Below are 22,179 nucleotides of genomic sequence, written 5' to 3'. Positions count from 1 at the left end.
AACTGCCTTGCGAGGTGCCCACTACCCACCAGGGCGCGACTGGCCCCCCTGGCGCACCCTGATGCCTAGTGGGCCCCTCGAGCACCGTCTTGCGTTGATTTTTCTTCCAAAAATTCACATATATTCCAAAATAAATCTTCGTAAATTTTTATCGTGTTTGGACTTCGTTTGATATGGCTATTCTGCGAAACAAAAAACATTCAACAAACAAGAACTGACACTGGGCACTGGATCAATATGTTAGTCCAATAAATCATATAAATTGTTTCCAAAAGTATGTGACAGTTGTATAATATTGGCATGGAACAATAAAAAATTATAGATACAGCGGAGACCTATCAGTGGCAGACCACCGTCGTCCCCTTCCCCTACCGTTGAAGCACATCCCGCCGGTTCCACTCCGATGAGCGGCGCTGCCGAACATGGGGAAGTGAGCCACCCTTTGTGCTGAAGCATATATATACCTCCGGGGCTCACGTCAGTCCGACGAGCGGGCTGTCGAACATGAGGAGACTAGTCAAGGGTATCCGTGTCCTGGGAATGGATATCCGCGAGCGTCGGCCATAGACTAGTTTTATCTTAGTTCGGTATAGTTTTTAGTTCAAAATTGTCCAAAATATAATGAATTTCATCTAGTTTATATGAAATCCATCGTGTTTGCATGAGTTTCATTCGGTTAGTTCCAACAATGGTTGAAATGTATGTGAGAAGCGTTGGATGGCAGACTCCTACATAAGTGTCCATAGACTGGTCTCCCCTCTCCGCAGTCAGATGCCAGAGGAAATTTGCGGGTCAACGTTGGAGATGCCCTAACGGCATTTACAATCGGACTGGGAAAATTTAGTCCCACAAATGTTCGTGGACATGTTCGGTCAGTGTTTGGGCCTGTCCGTTCTGACTCCTTATTTACCTGTTCATGTAGGCATGTCCCTCACCGTTTTTCCTATACGTCTGGTAACATGCATGCAATTGATGGAGAATAAGTGACAGAAAGAAAGAAATAATAAAGAAAGAAAAATGCTGCATGGTGGGCCAAAACATATGTGGTGAACGCAGTACCCTGACTGGACATGCCCCAGCACTCCTCATACTCATTTCATATATGAGAGCAATATGAGAAGTGCTAGACAACAAGGCATTTTTGAAGGCTTTGAGAGGTCCAGTTGGATCAATTTTTTTCCTTCTCTCTCTCATGTCCGGTAAGTGGTCCTAAATCTGCAAGAGCATCTACAACCTAACCCTCATATGTCCGAGTGGATTTCCTTTGACGTGCATCCGAATGTGATTGTGGTCCAGGGACCTACAAATGATGGTGTGGGACCCCACGTGGATCTTAGATGTCAGGTCCTTGACCCTACCACTAGTAGGTGACCCCATCACTGACGCCGGCATTTAGAATAAAAATTCCCCGATCTCCGCCCCATCTCGATGACGTCCTTGGTGGTGAAGCCGATCGATCCGCGTGAACCTTATTCCATCGTTTCCTTGATGTGATGGATCTGGTGGTGTTTGTTGTGTCTCTGGAGGATCTCATCTCGTGTGGCGTCGTCTTTGTTCGGGGGAAGATGAAGGTCCCAGAACAAGGTTGGAGGCTTGTGGGTGGAAGTTCCAATGTTTTGCCTCGACGACATCGACGACATGTAGTGGATCTGGGTTTCGAGGAGCACGTGGATGATCCCCGTTGACATGCCACAACGACAACGGCCTTGCCGGTGGCAGACCTTTTCTTCGGTTCACAAATCCTTATGGGCAATGGTGTTTCTTCGTCTCCGAAGACGGCAAGTGGCAACGATGGCGGTTGCAGAAATCCGCTTCAATGGAGTTTTCTTGCAAATGTTTCTGGACATGTGTCCTCTATCTCTCTTTTTCTACCATGGTTTTCGTGATTCTGTGTAGTAATTTAACATATGTTTAATGGTATATGAAAGTTTCTCAAAAAAAGTATGCAAAGCACGGACGATTATCATTAGAAAAAGTTTGAAATAAACCTTGAATTTGTAGACGAAAGTAAATCGAACCCTAAACTTCAAATCCTGGAAATCAGCACACCGAATTCTACGATCCTGGTTTATTTTCAACGTTGAGTGAGTTCCCAAACAGGGATTGGCACGAAGCGATTTTTTTCTCCTTTTCTTAGATCATCTCCAACAGCCACGCTATACACGGCGTGCTAAAAAAGCGTTTGCAGCGCGCCGATCGCCTGTTTTTGTGCGGCGCAAAGCGCTTGCTCTAGCGGCCACTGCAAAGTTTAGCGCGCGCGAGTCGCTCTAGCAGCCGCTGCAGAAAAACCGCACGCGCGCTCTCGCACAAACAACATATGCACTCCAAACACAACCAAGAAGATCAAACACAAACAAAATAAATCAACAATAAATAGTTCAATTTCATTATTACAACTCAAACATATAGTTTATCTTCCAATACAACAAATAGTTCGAGAATACAATATCAAACGCACAAATCATGATGCTCTTTGTCAGTCATTCCATGCCCACCACTCCTTAATGGGATCCTTCTGAAGATCATCATACGTTTCGGTAGGTCGAATGGCATGATAGGAGGCAACATAACGGGCCACCCTGGCGGCCGTCCGCCGCACTCGCGAGGGATGTCCTAAGAGCTCATATTGAGAGTAGTCTAAATCTTGTCCATGCTCATTCTCGATGATCATGTTGTGCATGATCACACAAGCGTGCATGATGTACCAAAGCATCTTTTGATCCCAAAATTTAGCCGGTCCTCTCACAATAGCAAATTGGGCTGGCAAAATCTAAAAATCTCTCTCCACATCTTTTCTAGCCGCCGCCTGAGCATTGTGGAAATCAAGATTTTTCTTACCTTCCGTTTTTTTCAGCGGCTTCACAAATGTTTGCCACTTTGGATAGATATCATCCGCAAGATAGTAGCCATAGTTGTACGTATGGCAATTTGCTACAAACTGCACCGGTGGCAGTTCACTGGTGACCGATTAACAACGTTGATGTCATTCAAAGATCTAGATATTCCAATAAAAGCATGCCAAATCCAAGTCTCTTGATCGCCCACCGCTTCAAGGATTATAGTGGAACCCCTTTTTTGGCCGTGGAATTGCCCATGACATGCCATAGGACAATTCTTCCAACTCCAGTGCATGCAATCTATTGAGCCAAGCATACATGGGATGCCGCGAGCTTTGTTCATCTCCAATAGCCTTGTGGCATCTTCAACATTGGGAGATCTCAAATACTCCTGTCCAAACACTTGCACAATTCCGACTGCGAAGCGCTTGACGCACATGATGGCTTGACTCTCATCCATGGCCAAGTGATCATCAACTAGATCAGCGGGGATACCGTATGCCAACATACACAAAGCGTCTGTCATCTTCCGAAAGGTGCTATGCCCGAGCTCTCCGGCGGAATTCCTCATTTACTGAAAAACCCGGTCATGGCTCGCTAGTTTCTCTGCAATGCGTCTGAACAACTCAGTGCTCATCCTAAACCGACGCCGGAAGTATGACTCGGGGTACATGAAATTATCCGTAAAATAGTGCCTGATTAATCTGTTGTGGGCATCGATCCTATCCCTCTAAATTTTCTGCCGACCCATAACCGAACCACCGTGCTTCGGTTCTTATTGATGTGCATAGCTAGGATCATTGCAAGATCCTCCTCCTCTTCAATATCAAATTCTTCTTCGGAAGAATCATATGACAAACTCATCTACAATGCTCAATTTAAACTAGGCTATAAAAACTACAAACAACATGCACCAAATTCATGTAAAAAATGTGAGTTGAAGCAATACATACCTTGCAAGCGTTTTGTCGAACATCTTGTGGGCGCTGAGCGGCAGTGGTCGGCCGGGCGCTATTCGTCGGAGGAATGGCGCGCGCGAGGGGCGGCGGCGCCCGAAGGGAGAAGGAGGAAGCGCGGCGGTGCGGGGATAGGCCGGGGAGCACTGGAATCGTCGCCGGATAGGCCGGGGTGGTGCTGGTAGCGGCGCCAGCGCCTTGGTCGGGGTAGGTGGAAGTGGCGAGCGGGCGCTCGAGTGTGCAAATAAATGGCGCGCGATGACGATTTGGACCACGCGCTGAACTCGTGTCCACTGAAGCTCGGATAGCGATTGCGCGCGCGCTAAAAACAACAAATTTGCGGCGCGAGGACTCGGGTAGAGTCGAACTTGCGACCTGGCAAAGTTGAAAACATCCCTCTAGCCACTAGTACAGACAATTCTAACTAATATAATTAGAGGCTGATATATTTAAGCACACACTGAAGTGTTGAACTTTGAAAATGTTTTTTAGTGGCAAACAAATATTCTAAGCATAAACAATTTTCGTGTGATTCATAAAAAATGTATGTGGCATTTCAAAAAAAATTAATTTGTACAATGTAAAATAATATCCGGGTGATTAAAAAAAATGTGCTTGTGACATTTTTTAAAAATGTATCCAATGAAAAAAAAATGTTTGCTTGATGTAGGAAATGTGTCATACCTTTAAAAGACTATATGTGACATGTGTTTGAAAAAAGTGTATACAATTTAAAAAATGTGCATACAATTTTAAAAATTTGTAACAATGTAAAGAACTGTTCATGTAGTTTATAAAATGTCTACTGTCGTTAAGAAAATGTAAAACATGTATTTGGAAAAATATTACCATGTATTCAAACAAAGTATTGAAAACATGTATTCCAAAAAATATACATAATGTATTTGAAAAATGTCAAAAGTGTATCAAAAAATTATTTCATGTCTGCGCTAAAAATGTACATTACATACTGAGAATAATTATACTTGTATAAAAAAGAAAACCAGTTACTGGTAAAGAAACAAAATAGAAGCGAAAAAACAAACCATATGAAGAAAATCAAAAAAAGTATAACAAAGAAATAAAAAACAAAATATAATGAAAAAACAGAAGAAATTGATGAAAAACCAAAGAAAAAACAAAGAAAAACAAAAATAAGAAAACAAAGATAAACAAGAGCAGCGTGAGCAACTACACTAATGGGCCGGCCCAATTCAGCGAATACCAACTAAATTCTCTTAAGGTTCAAAATAGACCAGGATTAGAGAATTTGATGGGCTGATTTCAGGGTTTGAGAGTTCATGGTTTGATTTAGCTTTGACCTATAAACTCAAGTTTTTTTTTGGAATTTTCCCATTATTATTTTTGCAAAGACAAGCCAAACAGAAAAAAGGAAAAAGTATAGAGAAAAGAAAAGACAGTGTGTCCCATCAAGCTGACGAGCGACAAGGCGTCTTATTCAAGCAGAGTACTTAATTAAGAAAGCGGCACAATTATTAATCAGCCACGCCCACCATGCGCATGAACTCCTCGTCGGCGAGGAGGCTGGGGAACGCCTCCGGTGACAGACAAACCTCCAGGGCAATGCTCCCTCCGCCGCCTCTGCCCTCGTACACGGTCACCTTTCCATCCACCTTGTTCCCCGAGCCGCTGCGCACTGCCACGGGGCTGCCCCACCCGAAGTCGTTGCCGTACACGTCGAACCGCGGCGAGCTCCCTGTCGCCACCGTTGTGTGCGGGTGCGGGGCAGTCACGACCTCCGACATGCGCATGAAGCCTGGGTTCCGGGGCCAGGACGCGAGCCTCTCCCTCGCACTGGCCTCGTCGAACGACGCCACGGCCCTGTTTAGTAGCCACGCCGCCCAGCCCAGGCCCCTCTCGAGGATCTCGCCGGCGGGGGAAATCGCGGTGGCGTGCTCCACCGCATTACCCGCGTAGGACGCCGGTATGCCGTCCACGCGGCCGCGGCATCCGGCCAGGAGATGGTACACTGTCTTCTGGTCCGGCGCGAGCCTCCTGGCCCGGCACACCGCACGCCACAGGTGCGCGAGCAGGGCCTGCAGCGAGGAGATGGCGGTGTCCGTGGCTGCCGCGCCGGCCATCTCGGCGTTCGCCTTTGCCTTGAGCTTCCTCACGCTCTCCGCCGAGAAATGGAGAAAGCATTCCTCCACCGGCTGGTACGTATCTACACGCTGGCCGATGATGTCCTCGAGCTTGCCAAAGGGCAGAGGGATCGGGACGGGGCAGCCGTCCAGGAACCACCTCCGGTGCACCGGCAACGGCGAGGAGATCTCGCAGCCAGCGTCGCCGTCGCTCAGGCGACTGATCTCCGACCAGGTGTTGAAGAAGTGCCAGAAGGTCGTCCCGTCGGCGACGCCGTGGTTGGCCGACATGGCGACGAATAAACCGTCGGTGAGCTCGGTGACCTGCGCGGCCAGGACCGGACGAGAGTCCGCGATGGCGTCCACGCCGAGCAACCTGTCGAGAGGGAAGAAGGACCAGACCACCCTCGGGATGCAGAGCGGGACGGTGATGTCCGCGATGGCGACGCCGGGCGCCACGGCGTGGACGAACTCGGCGCCCTCGCCGCTGCAGCGGAGCGAGATGGCCATGCTCTCGCCCTCCGCGTCGTCTTTGCTCCCCGGCGCGACGGCGAGGCGGCCGGCGTAGGGGTAGAAGCGCCCCAGAGCGCGCGCGAAGGACAACTCGAGCCGTTCGACCATGGCGGCGGCATCGTTTCCCCGTCCTCCGGTGCCTGGAGGCTTGGGCAGGAGGATGCCCTTCTGGATGTTGTCCACGGTGATCACCCGGAGATCCCATGGCGTCAGGTGGATGGTCTCCGGCGGACCCGAGGTGATTGGTTCCGGCCGGACCATGCGCCGGGACACGATCCTTACGTCGCCCATCGATCTTGCTTCAGTTTAGTCTGCTAGTGCGTAGTGATCGAGCAAATGTGCTTAAGGTTGGATGGGAGCGCTGCATACCTGCGTCTGCATTTCGTTAGTGTTAGCTCCGCACGCTATCTTGCTTCAGATTATTCTGTTAGTGCGTAGTGATGGAGCTGTCAGATTCATTTTAGTATCTTATCACCCGCGCAAGCAGCCTGAGAAAAGGCTCGAGCCTAGCCTGATTTTGATATTTTTTAATAAAAACATCAAAAAGCATCTTCGATTAATTTTTTAAATGAACACACCTTGGACATCTTTGATGCCAGTATAATGGAGAGACAACTGAACTTAGAACAACGGGTAAAGAATAAAATTACATTAAAGAGCATATAAGATCTTATTAATACTAAGAAAAATAAAGTCATTATAATAGATAGATAACTGGACACAACACAACAACTAGTAAAATTTAAAATTATACTCAAAATTATATTAGCTTCTTCTACCTTCGATTGTATTCCCCCTGTCCTTGAAAGGGTGTACTTCGAACTTTGTTGGAAAGTTAAACTTTTTTATGTTTGACCGTATTTATACAATAATAGACCAACATCTATGCCATCAAATTAGTAGCATTAGATTTCATGATAAAATATATACCTATTTGTTTTCACAAGCCTTGACATATTTTTGCGCAAACTCGGTCACACTTTAAGAGCATCTGCAACGTCCGCACAAAAATTTGGCACCCAATAAAAGTTATAGCGCGCCACTTTAGCACTTTTAGTGCGCCGGAACCAACATCGCTTTTGCAGACGCCCAAAAACGCGCGCACAAAAAGCACACAGTGCAAATTGTGAAGCGCGCGCAATCCGGAGCCCAAAATATGCTGCGTGCGATAGCGTTTTTCAGCGCGCGCCCAAAAACTTTTAGCGCTACAGCATCTGCTGGAGCTGTGCGGCGCCCAAAAAAACAAAATTTTAGTGCGCGGAGCTCTTTTTGGGCCTGTTGGAGATGCTCTAAGATAGTTTGATCCTCCAACAAAGTTGGAAGTACACTCTTTCAAGGGCAGAATGAGTACATCGTACGTCAGAGATTAGGAATTGCACTAAACCAACGGTAAAAGAAAGACACATGCAAACACTCTTCCTGTACTGGTCCTTGAAGACAACAATAATCACTTGCTCCTTGAGACGGGATCTATATATCGCTAAAGCAGCATCGGTCACCCCACGCAATACGAGGTTGCAATCCATCACGCCAGTCCAAAAAGGTTGGAGAAACTGGACCAAGGACAGAACAACACAAAAGAATGTGTCAAAGTTGTCACACCAATAGCCAACAAAGAGCTTTCCTTGATCTTCTCAAAAAGAAGTTATCTTTGAAGACACAACAACTACCAAGATGTGAAGGCAACTAACAGATCTTCCCTTCATCGATGTCGATCAAACATCATCGAGGTAGGAAGATACCGGAGAGAGATTGTTCCAACACGTCATCGCTGGCACCACCAGCCGATCTCGCGAGGGAAACAAAAACCTATGAAAAAGAAAACGAGGCAGACGTGTGTTGAGCAATTTTGAATTAGCAAAGCCATCAACCATCCAAGATTACAATAAGCATCAACAAACAAAGAAAAGAAAACAGGAAAAGAACATGGTGTTGAGCAAACTACTGGCAAGCAACGTACCAACAAGCTAAGATAAACAGATTAAGGTATATTTCTAGGTTAAAGTTGATGAAGCTGTACTCGAAGAACTTGTCAATATGAAGATGCAAAAGTTGGGCCTTGGGAACCAGGAACATTCAGCGTGAGAGGAAGCATCCTCGACGTCATTATTGGCACAAAACAAAAATGGTGACCACCTCCATCTTCGAAGGAGGCTACCTGCCCCCTCACATTGGTACGAAAGGTATCGATCCGTCGGAAGTTGGACACCATGCCAAACAGATAAATGACGGTGAGGGGCTCAGTGCAGACGTCAAGCACATAGATGATGAACAGGTAGTCACTGTGTAGCCCGAGCAATGCTTCGATACACCCCTCCTCCCCCTCCACAAACCGTATAAGGGTAGCATGGTCATTTGACCATAACATATACACACCTCCGTATGTGACGCGTACGAGCTGATGAGCTGTACGTAGATGTACATGGTAGATCCGCCAGCCCATCAGACAAACTGGCTCACGTCCCCCCTCCATCCTGGGCCTGGCCCATTTTTTATTTTATTATTTTTTAAGCTTCAAAAAACAAGTGGGTGAGGCAGTATCGAACGGAAGTGAATCCTCTAACATTAAGGAGGAAAGTCACCTAAGCTACAGTGCAATCTAGTGCAAAACAAAGAAGGAAAGTCAGAAGCACTGTAGCGAATAATGTATTTATCTACTGTAGCAGGTTATGTGTGTGGTTACTGTTCATGTAAATAAATTTAAATTTTATTTTATTGCATCATAATTTTGTTTGTATGTATTTTTTGTAAATGTATACAATATATTTATAATTTGTAAATTAATTCAAGTAATTTTAGCCTTAATCATATGAATGTGAAGGAGGAAAGTTAGGGAATTGTAGCTTAGGTGACTTCTCTTCTTGATGCTAGAGGATCCACTTCCGTATCGAGCACTCAACCTCTAGGTTTATCTCAAACCGCAGTAACCAAATAGGACATCGCACTTGTTGACCTTGTCTTCTTCTTTTATTCTCTTGTTGTGCACCTTATCAGTTTGTTTTTCTTTTTGCCTTTTTTTGTCTTCGGTTTATTTTTCTTTATTTCTTCTTATTTTTCCATGTTCTTTTTTCATTTTCTTAAATTCATGAACATTTTTTCAATTCTTGAACATTTTTCATATGAATGAATATTTTTCAATATCGCAAACTTTTATCGATTTTCATGATTTTTTTTTCAAAATTTTAACTTTTTAAAAATCCTTTAACCTTTTTTCAAGTCGATGAACTTTTTTTAATTTCACAAACTTTTATCAAATTTGTGAACTTTTTTTATTTTGCGATTTTTTTTCAAATTTGTGAACTTTTTGTTAAATTCTTAACCTTTTTCAAACCGATGAACTTGTTTCAATTCCACAAACTTTTGTCACACCAGTAAGCTTGTGTTGCATGTCTCGGCTAGCACATGTAATTATATATAGGATAACCTTCCATAAAAATAACAAATAGATTAACCGTTTTGAAAATTTGAAAATTCACACGAAGTGTATATAGTACCTAATTCTTGGCACACATAATTTGAAATATCATTGTTCATAAATCAATATTCCTTTCACGTGCATTTCACCCAAACAATTTGAATACCTTCTTTACTCAAGAAAACAATATGAATACTCTTTTTATTGCATGAGGCAAATTTAGAGTGCATGCTTTCTAATATGATATCTATTTAGGAATAGACATAGTAGTTCATAACCAGGCTGATTGCAAGTCCATCGCCCAATTCTCCTCTGTTGAAGCAAGGTTACATGCAAATTGCAATGCAACACGTAGTTGTACGTGAACGGTTGGATGAACTTGCATGACCTGACTCCAAGCATAAACCGGGAAGAAGAATCAGAGATTCATATGAAAGTCCTAAGACAACAATATCACCCCAAAGATGGAAAAGCAATCAACATGTTGTAGATATAATATTTGATGCATAATCATATCTATATCATCTTGTCTTGTCTTCTTGCACAATGCATGTCTGGGACCAACAATTATTTTGTGGCCTCCTGCCTGCAATTTGAAGTTTCACAAGTTGCCAGCAATAAGTTTTCACATTATCCAACATCACGTCTTTGTAAACAATTACATAGAACGATAGCACCAAACCAAATACAATATGTTTTCCATTAAATGTTTCAAAATTGAGTGCAGTGCTGCACTCAGCATAGCGATGATAAAAAAATGGGAAGTACAACCCCCCACCCACCCACCCACAGTTGGATTTGTGTTTAAAATGATGAAACAAATTTACAAACAAATATTTAGATGATGACTACTTCAAAATAATTAAATGATGACAATAGGGGGTGAAAGGATCGATATGGTTGACTAGAGGGGGGGGGTGAATAGGCAACTAACAATTTTTAGCTTTTCTTTAACAATTTAAACTTTGCATCAAAGTAGGTTGTCTAGATATGCAACTAGGTGAGCAACCTATATGATGCAACAAGGATAGGAACACACGCAAGCAAGTGATATGATACAAATAAGCTTGCAAAAGTAAAGGCACGGGATAACCAAGAGTGAAGACGGTGGAGACGAGGATGTGTTGCCGAAGTTCCTTCCCTTTGAGAGGAAGTACGTCTCCGTTGGAGCGGTGTGGAGGCACAATGCTCCGCAAGAAGCCACTAGGGCCACCATATTATCCTCACGCCCTCACACAATGCGAGATGCCGTGATTCCACTATTGGTGCCCTTGAAGGCGGTGACCGAACCTTTACAAACAAGCTTGGGGCTCTCTCCACAACTTAATTGGAGGCTCCCAACGAAACCCCGAAGCTTCACCATAATGGAATATGGCTCCAAGGTGACCTCAACCATCTAGGGTGCTCAAACACCCAAGAGTAACAAAATCCACACAAGAAAGTATGGGGGAAGCAAATATCCTTTGGTGGAAGTGTAGATCTAGGTCTCCTCCTTCAATCCCTAGCAAATCAACAAGTTTGAGTGGCTAGAGAGAGAGATCGGGCAAGAGAGCTTGAAGTGCATTAATGGTGGAGTGAGAGAGGTCAAAGGTGAGAGTGGTAGGTGGGAGAAGCTCCCTTATATAGCAACCCTAGATTCCAACTGTTACTGCGTTATTCTGCACTGCAGCGATACAGCCTGTCCTCGTCCCGGTACAACCGGGACTCACGGTGTATCTGCAGAACCCTACCAAGCGGTACAACCGGACTTGCGGGCGGTAGTACCGGCTAAGAAAAATAACCGGACTAACCGCCTAGCCACCGCACAACCACCGCATCAAAACAGGAGCTTGACCGGTACTTGGGCGGTGCCTGGCCGGAACAATCGCATGGCCTTGAGCTCTTGGGCGGATAAGTTCTGAGCGGAAGAACCGCTCGGACCACCGGTGGTACCGATCATCGAGGAACGACCAGACCAACCGGGCCACTACCGCCCAAGAACCGCATCAAGACAGAAGCGCGAGCGATACTTGAGCGGTGCATGGACGGAACCACCGCCCCAGCTTTTGCAGAGCATGGTGGCGGTACCACCGCCCGGAGGCAGTGGTACAACCGCTGGAGCAAAGCTGGTGAGCGACAAGACCCAGTAGTACAACCGCTCCAGAGAGCGGTACAACCGCTGGGCAGAAACAGTGAGCAGGAATAGATAGGGGAAGAGACAAGGAAAACTCTCTCTCTCTCTCTCTCACACACCTGAGGAAGACAAAGGAGGGGTGATGAAGGTGTACGTGAAAACATTACCCCAGTTCTTTCTAATAGGATTCCCTCTTGATAGTACAGGTTCCCTACGACCAAAGAGATAAAAAGCAAAGGGGACTCCGTCTTCGATCTTTTCCTACAAGAGAGAATAGCTTTCCGATGTGAGCCTAAGTGTCAAGAACCTGAAACATTTAGCACATGATTAGACCAACAAAGGGTTGTCATCATCATCCAAAACATAAAGTAGGGAAATGCCCTTTCAATCCCCCCCTTTTTGGTGGATGATGACAACAACATGATTTGCAAGAGAGAAGTCTATGAAATTTAGACAGAACTCCCCCTAGATGTGTGCCCCAATAAGAACATGCTATTAGAAAGCATGGACACACTTTCAGGGCTAGACTCCCCCTAGATTTTATAGACTCACCACTCTAAGCACATAATATAAGAGACAACATAACAGATAGATAGCAATAATAACAATAATAAAATAACCATAATAACCGACGAACTAATAGCAATAAAAGGAGTAGCAAGTCTCACACACAGCAAGAAACCATGAACAAAGTTCAACACTAAAGAGAAACACAAGGAAACGAGAAACCCAACCCCTGCAAATCCCGAGACCTATAGAACCCTCTCCCCCTTTGGCATCAAGACACCAAAAAGGAAAAGAGCAAAGCTAGCATCCCAAAGCTCAGTAGTCCTCCTCCGACTCCTCGGTCACATCTGGATCCTCATCAGCAGAGTCGTCATCGTCGTCGGGATCGGATTCCTCCATGGCATTGTCAGCAGCAGCAAAAGAGGTGGATGGTTGGGGAGGAGCCTCATCATCAGACCAGGTGCTGTGGGTTGAAATCCAACGCTCCTCTGGGGTGATGCTCTTCTCAGAGCCACTCTGAACCGACATATTGAGGTGCTTCATCATTTCAATTTGGCGACGCCGTGCAAGCTTCTATTGACATGTTCCTCATACATCTTCTTCTGGATGTCAGCCTGAAGACAAAAGGTCTTCTTCACCTTGGCAGTGAGCTTGGCCACCCAAGAGGGCTTGGCCCCTGGCTCCATCTCAAAGTCCTCATCGTCAGAAGTGGCATAGACATCCTCAGGAGCATTGACAGGGAAGCGAGGCTTGGCGTGCTTCTTCTTATTAAGAAGCTGGACCTCATGAACAGTGAGATTGTCTGGAGAGGTGAGGAGCTCTCTAGGACGACGAACAGCCCACACAGAGTTCAGAAAGCACATGACAAACGTGGAGTAGATTAGGACCTTACGGTAGATGACCATGTTGTACATTTCATGCCACAGCCAATTTGACACATCAAACGTTGCACCAGTCCCCACCATGGTATTCATAGCAACCATCAAGTCAACCAGATAGCCATGAATCTCATCTTGGTTGCCCACCTTGGGCAAGAGCACATTACGGAACACTTGGTGCATGATGTCATAGACGTTCTCCAAATCCTTGGATTCTCCAATAATCCCATGGCCCCGAATGTATAGAGGGGCAAGCTTCTCCTTAGGCATGGACTCAAGATGGTCATGAGGACGAATGCCACCCCTTCCTTCCAGACCGGTATCATCATACCCAATAGCATTGCAGAAAGCCCTCCAGGGAACTTGAAAGAGCTCATCACGACACATGAAAGTGAGAGTGCATGCGTCATCTTCTCCAAAGTGAACCGTGGCATAGAACTGATGGACGAGTTGAACATCAAAGTCACAGTTGACTGACATGAGCTTGACAAGATCAAATTCCTCGCAAAGAGCCAATGCCTCACCAAAATACTCCAAGTTGCTCCTCCAATGGTCAAGATCGATGGTCCACTGCTTGGCATACCTGTTCTTGTTGTGCTCAAAGAGTTCATGTAAAATTCGTACTTGCATATCATTCCGGAACTGAACGGTGGTCCAACGAGGAGAAATGGGAACCTCATAAGGATTCTTCGAGCGGTAGGCTTCCCAATCCTTGGCTTTCCAGCGATGCAACGGCAGTACCACACGTTGCTTTGCAGCGGCAGACTTTTCACGGCGAGTGGGCTTGGTGGGAATCACAACCTCTTCTTCGTCATCAGACACAACCGGACGCAAGGTCCGCCGTGCCCTCTTCTTGGTCTTGCGAGGAGCAGAGCGAGAACTAGAGCCACCTGAACACACGCACAAGGAGAACACAAGAGACCCAGCAAAGATGAGAGGATTGCACACACAAAGAAGAAAAGATAAATTGCACAAACTTTAGAAAATGAAACAGGGCTACATGGTGTAGATAACCCGGTTGACCTGGTTCTCCTACCGGTAGTACCGCTCCAGCGGTTGTACCGCCCGTAGAGGCGGTAGAACCGCTGGACAATGGTACTACGGGTAGAGACTAGATTGAACCGCGAAATATGAATCATACTAGCCATATTCTACTTTCAAAGACGTGCAATCTAAGTAGGAGGCAAAAAGTGATCTCTTCCACCCAATAGTTTAATCAATAAACACGGAATGTCAATTCATGCCCTAGAACAAAGGGAACAAACCCTAGAACGAAGAACGAAGGACAAGGGGCATTACCGGCATCCATGGGAAGAGATCGGGAAGGAGGAGGCCTCCTAGGAGAGGATCCACGGAGACCCCACGGATCTGAAGCGCGAGAAGCACTCTAGGGCAGAGGCAATGGTGGCTGGCGGCTAGGGCACAAGATGTGAAGGGCTGGGGAAGGAAGAAAAGAAATCCCCTACCAACCCCGAGGGGTATATATAGACCCAAAGCCGCGCGGCGGTTGTACCGCTCAAGGGAGCGATTGTACCGCTGCCTGGTACGAGCCAGTGATTACGGGCGTTACTTCCGTCGCCAAGAGGCAGTGGTAGTAACGCCATAACCAACCGGTAGAACTGGTCAGACGGGCACCCCAGTGGTTGAGTGGTGGAACCGCTCAGCTACCGCTAGGAGACCACCTGGAGAGCACCAGCGGTTGAACCGCCTGTGACCCCGGTTGTACCGCCCAGAGACCATCACCAAAGCCAAGGTCAAGAGTGTGCAATGAGACTAGAAGGCTTGAGGAAGGGAAAGCTTGGGATAGAGAAGGCACGGGGAAAAAAGGTGGGTCTCCAAGAAAAACAAAAGAAAAAGAAAAAGAAACACCCTTGGAGACCCCAACACCTAGCGCCTAGGAAAGCAAACTGAGGCACGAACAAGAAAAACTAACACAAGGCACAATCACTAACAAGGGGGTCGGAGGCCGTAGCCCCCTATGTATGAGTCAATTGGTATGGCACCGTGAAGAATTATCCTTGGGACCATGACCAAAACTCGTCTTTGAAGCACAAGTACCATCAAACATGGCTAATGTGAAAGACTTGATCAATTTATGCATAATGGGGGGGGGGAGGAGAGTTCATTGAGAGAACAACACTCCCCCTATGTCCATGCCTACATCTAAACAAGACAACAAGTTGAGTATGGTGTGGTGTGCAAGGGTTCAAGCAACATTGCTCGAATCAATGATATTTAGCTCATGCCTTAACTCGCGAAATCTTGCTTCATCCAAGGGCTTTGTGAAAATATCTGCAAGGTTATCATGAGTGTTGACATAGTTGAGCTCGATCTCTCCTCGCCTAATGTGATCCCGGATGAAGTGATACCGGATCTCAATATGCTTCGTCTTGAAGTGTTGCACCGGGTTGAGAGAGATCTTGATGGCACTTTCATTGTCACACCAAAGAGGCACTTTGTCACAAATGACACCGTAATCCTTCAAAGTTTTCCTCATCCATAAGAGTTGTGCACAACAACTACCGGCCGCCACATACTCCGCTTCGGTGGACGAGAGAGACACACAACTTTGCTTTTTGGAAGACCAACTTACCAAAGAGCAACCAAGGAATTGGCACCCTCTGGAAGTGGACTTCCTATCCACTTTGTCTCCCGCCCAATCGGAATCCGAATACCCTACAAGCTTGAAGTTTGCTCCTCTTGGGTACCATAAGCCAAAGTTTGGAGTATGAGCCAAATATCGAAAGATTCGTTTGACTGCCACATAGTGAATTTCCTTAGGTGCGGCTTGAAACCGTGCACAAATTCCCACACTCAACATGAAATCTGGTCTAGATGCACAAAGGTAAAGCAAGGATCCAATCATGGAACGATATACCTTTTGATCCACCACTTTACCATTGGGATCTATGTCAAGTTGGCACTTGGTGGGCATTGGAGTGGAAGCCGGCTTGACGTCACTTAGCTTGAATCTCTTGAGCATGTCTTGAGTGTATTTGGCTTGGTTGATGAAGGTTCCTTCTCTTCTTTGCTTCACTCCGAACCCTAGAAAGAACTTCAACTCTCCCATGGAAGACATCTCGAACTTTGAGGTCATGAGAGCGGCAAATTCCTCATTGAAAGCTTTGTTAGGGGAACCAAAGATAATATCATCAACATATAATTGGCACACAAACAACTCCCCTTTGACCTTCTTAGTAAAAAGAATGGGGTCGATTAGCCCAACTTCAAAACCACGGTCTTGTAACAACTCGGTAAGGTGATCATACCACGCACGTGGGGCTTCTTTAAGGCCATAGAGTGCCTTATCGAGTTGGTACACATGATCGGGAAAGTAGGGATCCTCGAACCCGGGGGGTTGCTTGACATAAACCAATTCATTAATGGGACCATTAAGAAAAGCACTCTTCACATCCATTTGTTGTAACTTAAAGTTATGATGAGAAGCATATGCAGTCAACATACGAATGGATTCAAGACGAGCAACGGGAGCAAATGTTTCACCGTAGTCGATACCCTCGGCTTGGGAGTAGCCTTGTGCTACCAAACGAGCCTTGTTGCAAATGATAATCACATGGGCATCTTGCTTGTTCTTAAATATCCACTTGGTTCCAATGACATTGTGGTTTCCCGTCGGTCTTGGCACCAATCTCCACACTTTGTTGCGCTCGAAGTTGTTGAGTTCTTCATGCATGGCATTGAGCCAATCCGGATCTTCGAGCGCCTCATAGACCTTGTGGGGTTCGACACAAGAAACAAACGCGTGATGCTCACAATAGTTTGCTAATTGTCTATGAGTGCTTACCCTCTTTCTTAAGCTTCCAAGCACATTCGTCATGAGATGATCCTTGGTGGAGAGCTTGGAAGCAACCTTGGCGGCACGACGCTCCAATTCCTCCTCGGGGGTGAGACGAGGAGTGGTCACTTGATCATCTTGAGCATCGTCTTGAGCTTGTTCTTGTTCTTGAACTTGCTCGGAGGAGAGAACTTGACCTTGGGCATCACTTGATGTGTCAACACCGTCTTGAGCATGATCTCGCCCTTGGTCATGTTCTTGAAGATGAGGGCCTTCATGTTGTTCTTCGGAAGCGTGTGGGCCTTGGGTTGGTGATGGATCCACTTGAGTGGAGCATTGTCCTTCTCCTTCGGCCACAAGGGGTTCCTCAATGGGTAGGATAAAGCCAACACCCAATCTTCTTATGGCTTGAGGAGGAATTTCATCACCTACATCACAAGTGCCACTTTGCTCCACTTGGGAGCCGTTATTCTCATCAAACTCCACGTTACACGTCTCCTCAATAAGTCCCGTGGATTTATTGAGGACATGGTAAGCATGAGAGTTTGTAGCATAACCAACAAATATGCCCTCATAAGCTCTAGCCTCAAATTTAGACAACCGAACACCTTTCTTGAGAATGAAACACTTACACCCGAACACCCGAAAGTACTTGAGGTTGGGCTTGTTACCGGTGAGTATCTCATATGGAGTCTTGTTCAAGCCCTTGCGGAGGTAGAGCCGATTGGATGCATGACACGCGGTGTTGATGGCTTCGGCCCAAAAGTTGTATGGAGACTTGAACTCCGCCATCATGGTCCTTGCCGCATCCATCAACGCCCGGTTCTTCCTCTCTGCAGCACCGTTTTGTTGAGGGGTATAAGGTGCGGAATATTGATGCTTGACCCCCTCATCACTAAGAAACTCATCCAAGGTGTAGTTCTTGAACTCAGTGCCGTTGTCACTTCTTATTGTCAAGATCTTTGCATTGTGTTGATGTTGTGCTTCATTTGCAAAGTCAATGACGGTTTGTTGGGTCTCGCTCTTCCTCTTGAAGAAATACACCCAAGTGTATCTTGAGTAGTCATCCACAATCACCAAGCAATACTTCCTACCCCCAAGACTATCGAAGGATGGAGGCCCAAAGAGATCCAAGTGAAGGAGTTCCAAAGGCCTCTTTGAGTAAATGATAGTCGTGGGAGGGTGAGCCTTCTCATGTAGCTTTCCTTCGATACAAGCACTGCAAGCACGATCTTTAGAAAAACTAACATTCGTTAGTCCACGGACATGGTCCCCCTTGAGAAGACTTTGCAAAGATCTCATATTAACATGGGCTAGACGGTGATGCCAAAGCCATCCCACATCAACTTTAGCCATTAGGCATGTCGCGGTCTTAGTGGGTCGCTCCGAAAAGTTAATCACATATAGACCGTTCTCGACATGCCCAACAAAGGCTACTTTAAGAGTCTTGCTCCACAAGAGGGCCACGGTATCGATATCAAAGAAAGTGGCAAAGCCCATTGTCGGTGTCAAAACCGGCGGATCTCGGGTAGTGGGTCCCGAACTGTGCGTCTGGGCCGGATGGTAACAGGAGGCAGGGAACATGATGTTTTACCCAGGTTCGGGCCCTCTTGATGGAGGTAAAACCCTACGTCCTGCTTGATTAATATTGATGATATGGGTAGTACAAGAGTAGATCTACCACGAGATCAAGGAGGCTAAACCCTAGAAGCTAGCCTATGGTACGATTGTTGTATATGGAGTTGATTGCCTACGGACTACAACCCTCCGGTTTATATAGACACCGGATAGGGTTAGGGTTACACAGAGTCGGTTACAATGGTAGGAGATCTTGAATATCTGCATCACCAAGCTTGCCTTCCACGCCAAGGAAAGTCCCATCCGGACACGGGACGAAGTCTTCAATCTTGTATCTTCATAGTCCAGGAGTCCGGCTGAAGGTATAGTCCGGCTACCCGAACACCCCCTAATCCAGGACTCCCTCAGTAGCCCCTGAACCAGGCTTCAATGACGACGAGTCCGGCGCACAAATTGTCTTCGGCATTGCAAGGCGGGTTCCTCCTCCAAGTCCTTCATAGAAGATTGTAAACACCAAGAGTAGTGTCCGGCTCTGCAAAATAAGCTTCCACATATTGCCATAGAGAGAATAATATTAACACAAATCAAATCTGCTGACGTATTCCGCAGTGCATCATCACACTACAGCCAAGTCCTTCACTCGAATCGTTTTCACTTTTCCACCTCAGCGTGTTTTGCGAGGCGGTTTCCTTGGCACGTCTTGTCAAAGCAGAGATCGTGTGCCCCCCTTTTACGGGATTCTCATCAATACGGACGTGGGTAACCCAATCGTGCCCGTTAGCGTGTTTTCTCGATTAAAGGCAAGTCCCAAATGGTTACGGGGAGGGCTCCTGGTATTCAACCTCTTATAAAGAGACCAAGGCCTTACTCCTTTTTCCAATCTCAAACGAGTTCGCCCGTCGCCTCGAGTTCCAACACCCTAGGCTCCAGATTCCAGGCGCTTCGGACCTTCGACAATGTCCGGTTCCGACCTTCAAGGCCGATGGATGCCCTCCTCCGTCACGGAGGAGGACGTGCTAAAGTTGAGAGAGGCTAAGTTCTTGACCGCCGAAATTCCGCATAGGTTGCCTGCTCAAAGGCAGGCTATTCCCAGTCCCCAGCCCGGTGAGAGCGTAGTGTTCATGTCTCACTTCCTTCGGGGGTTAGGCTTCCCGATGGATCCCTTCGTGAGGGGGCTGCTATTTTATTACGGGTTGGAACTTCATGACTTAGCTCCGGAGTCCATCCTCCACATTTCCTCATTCATCGTTGTGTGCGAAGCATTCCTCCATGTTACTCCTCACTTCGGATTATGGCTCAAGACTTTTGAAGTGGAGCCGAAGATGATCGAGGGACGGCACGCAGAGTGCGGAGGCGCTGTCATAAGTAAGAATGTTGATGCTCCATGGCCCGAGGGCTCCTTTCAAGAGGAGCTCGGCTTGTGGCAATGAGAATGGTTCTATATCACCGCTCCCAGGAGCGCCAAGTGGGCGGCGCCTCCTGCCTTTCGCTCAGGTCCCCCATCACGGCTAGCGTCATGGGTCAACAAAGGATTAGATTGGGGGTTATCCAAAGACGTGCCCTTGTTGCAGGGCCGCATCAGGGATCTCTTAGAAAGAGACCTCAACCTGGTCAAGGTGACACAGGTCATGCTGATTCGCCGAACACTGCCCGGCAAACGTCGCTCCCTTCGTCTGTGGGAGTTTAATCCGGAGGGACCACGAGCTCTCCAGCATTTTATGGGCACAACGCCCGTGGAGATGTATAAACTGTTCTTCGGATCATAAATGATGTGTCCGGATTTGACCAAGGACGCAGGCCTAAGCTGCAATTGCCCGGATACCCAAGTAAGTAACCTTGTGCCCGGACCTACTATCCATATAATCATCATAAACTTGCCCCTAAAAGAGCTGTCCTTTTAAACAGGAGTGGATAGCGAAGGCAAAGCTGATCAGGTGTCCGGCTCCCCTTCCCGAAACCAGGCCGGATCCCGTGCTTGTTAGGATGTTGAAGATAATGCCTTTGGAGGGAAGTAAGTGGAAGGACAAGGGAACTATGGCCTCCTCGAAGGAGGCTGCTCCGAAGGGAGGAACCGACAATTCCTCTCCCAAGGGGAAGAAGAGGGCCGCCTCTGATGACCCGGAGACCATGGCCCCGAAGCAGGGGAGAAAATCCTCATCAGAGGGTCCGACGCCGGGGAGTTCCTCGGTCGAACTACGCCCTCAAAGGGATCAGCCCTCCAGCGAGCCGTAAGTAGAGAGAGGTTTTCCTTTTGAGGGATGAGAGAAATCCTTGATTTATATCTGAGAAGATTAACCGAAATTTTATCTTGTAGCTCGGACCTTAGCCCTTCTCAGCAGAGCTCGTCTTCGGGGGATCTTCTTCCGGAGATGATGGAGAGCGGGACGCCTCCCCTTGCCGTACCGCCTAGCGAGCCGGGCGACCCTGAGGTGTCGTTGCGGAGGGTTTCTCTGAATCCGGCAGGGGCAGAAGATAGCTATGTGGCCCCCCAAAGCTCTCCGCGTCCGGCCTTCGAAAGAGGCCATAGGACAAGTCCGACACCGTCTGGTGCTCGGCTGGAGGAGCTAAAGATTCTGCTGGGGCGAGCTTCTATCTCAGAGGAGCACCGTGCATTGATGGGCACGGTGATTGAGAGGATTTCATCCGCAAAAAGCGGATTGCATGAGGCCGTCAAAAGTTTACTAACAGGTTTTGAGGTACGTTAGATAATGTACACTTTTGTCAGTTGTGCATAAGTAAGTTGCACCCTATGTAGATAGTAGCCCCTGAGACTCTGCGCGTTGTCAAGAAATGACGGCACGCAGAGGATCATAATCCCAGGTCTAAGATGTCGCCTTTGAATATAGGTGGCGAGGTGTCCGGAATCAAGCCGAACTGATGATGCGGCCGAACTAAAGCGGCAACTGGACGTGGCAGATGCCGACATCGCGCTTGTCAACAAGCGGCTTGATGAGGCTCAAGGTATGTAATTCTTTGGGCGGCATCAGATAAGAGGAGCTTCATGCCAGTGTCTTACAATGTGTGTGCTTGACGCAGATGGTATGGCCGCCGTGGAGAATCTTAGGGCAGAACTTGCCCGAGCTAAGGAGCAAGCCAGAAAAAGCGATGCGGCTGCCGAGAAGGCCCTTTAAGAGCTGAGAGCCGAACATGCTACTCACTGCCGAAGCAAAGAAGAGATGGCCGAGATGGCCGAGAAGTTAAAGAGCGCTACAGACCATTGCAAACTTCTTGAGAAAGAAGACCGGGCGGGACAGACGGACTTAGAGAAGGCCGTTGCCGATGCCAAGGATGCTCGCTCTGTGATGAGAGCTGCGAAGGAGGAGCTGCGTCAGGCCGAACAGATTGCGGCTGGAAAGCCCTTTATGCTGGGGAGGAAGTTTTGTGATCCGAAGTTTGCTCCATTGGATCGGATGTGGAGTGTGGAGGACACCTATCTGGATTTGGCAGCAAGTGCTGCTGATGCGACCGAACACTTTCGAGATCT

The 22,179-nt window shown here is 47.0% G+C and overlaps 1 protein-coding gene across 1 annotated transcript; it reads right to left on the bottom strand.

Annotated features, from left to right (window-relative positions):
- Nucleotides 1–5,197: 5,197 nt before the first annotated feature.
- LOC119356521 (uncharacterized acetyltransferase At3g50280-like) lies at nt 5,198–6,795 on the bottom strand. Its single transcript, XM_037623485.1, has one exon. It carries the CDS (start codon nt 6,697–6,699, stop codon nt 5,290–5,292), a length of 1,410 nt encoding a protein of 469 aa, XP_037479382.1. The 5' UTR covers nt 6,700–6,795; the 3' UTR covers nt 5,198–5,289.
- Nucleotides 6,796–22,179: the final 15,384 nt, after the last annotated feature.

The sequence above is a fragment of the Triticum dicoccoides genome, chromosome 2A (assembly GCF_002162155.2).
Source record: "Triticum dicoccoides isolate Atlit2015 ecotype Zavitan chromosome 2A, WEW_v2.0, whole genome shotgun sequence".
In the NCBI taxonomy this organism is placed as follows: domain Eukaryota; kingdom Viridiplantae; phylum Streptophyta; class Magnoliopsida; order Poales; family Poaceae; genus Triticum; species Triticum dicoccoides.
Note: the sequence above shows the minus strand (reverse complement) of the source record. Positions and strands in the feature narration are given on the sequence as shown.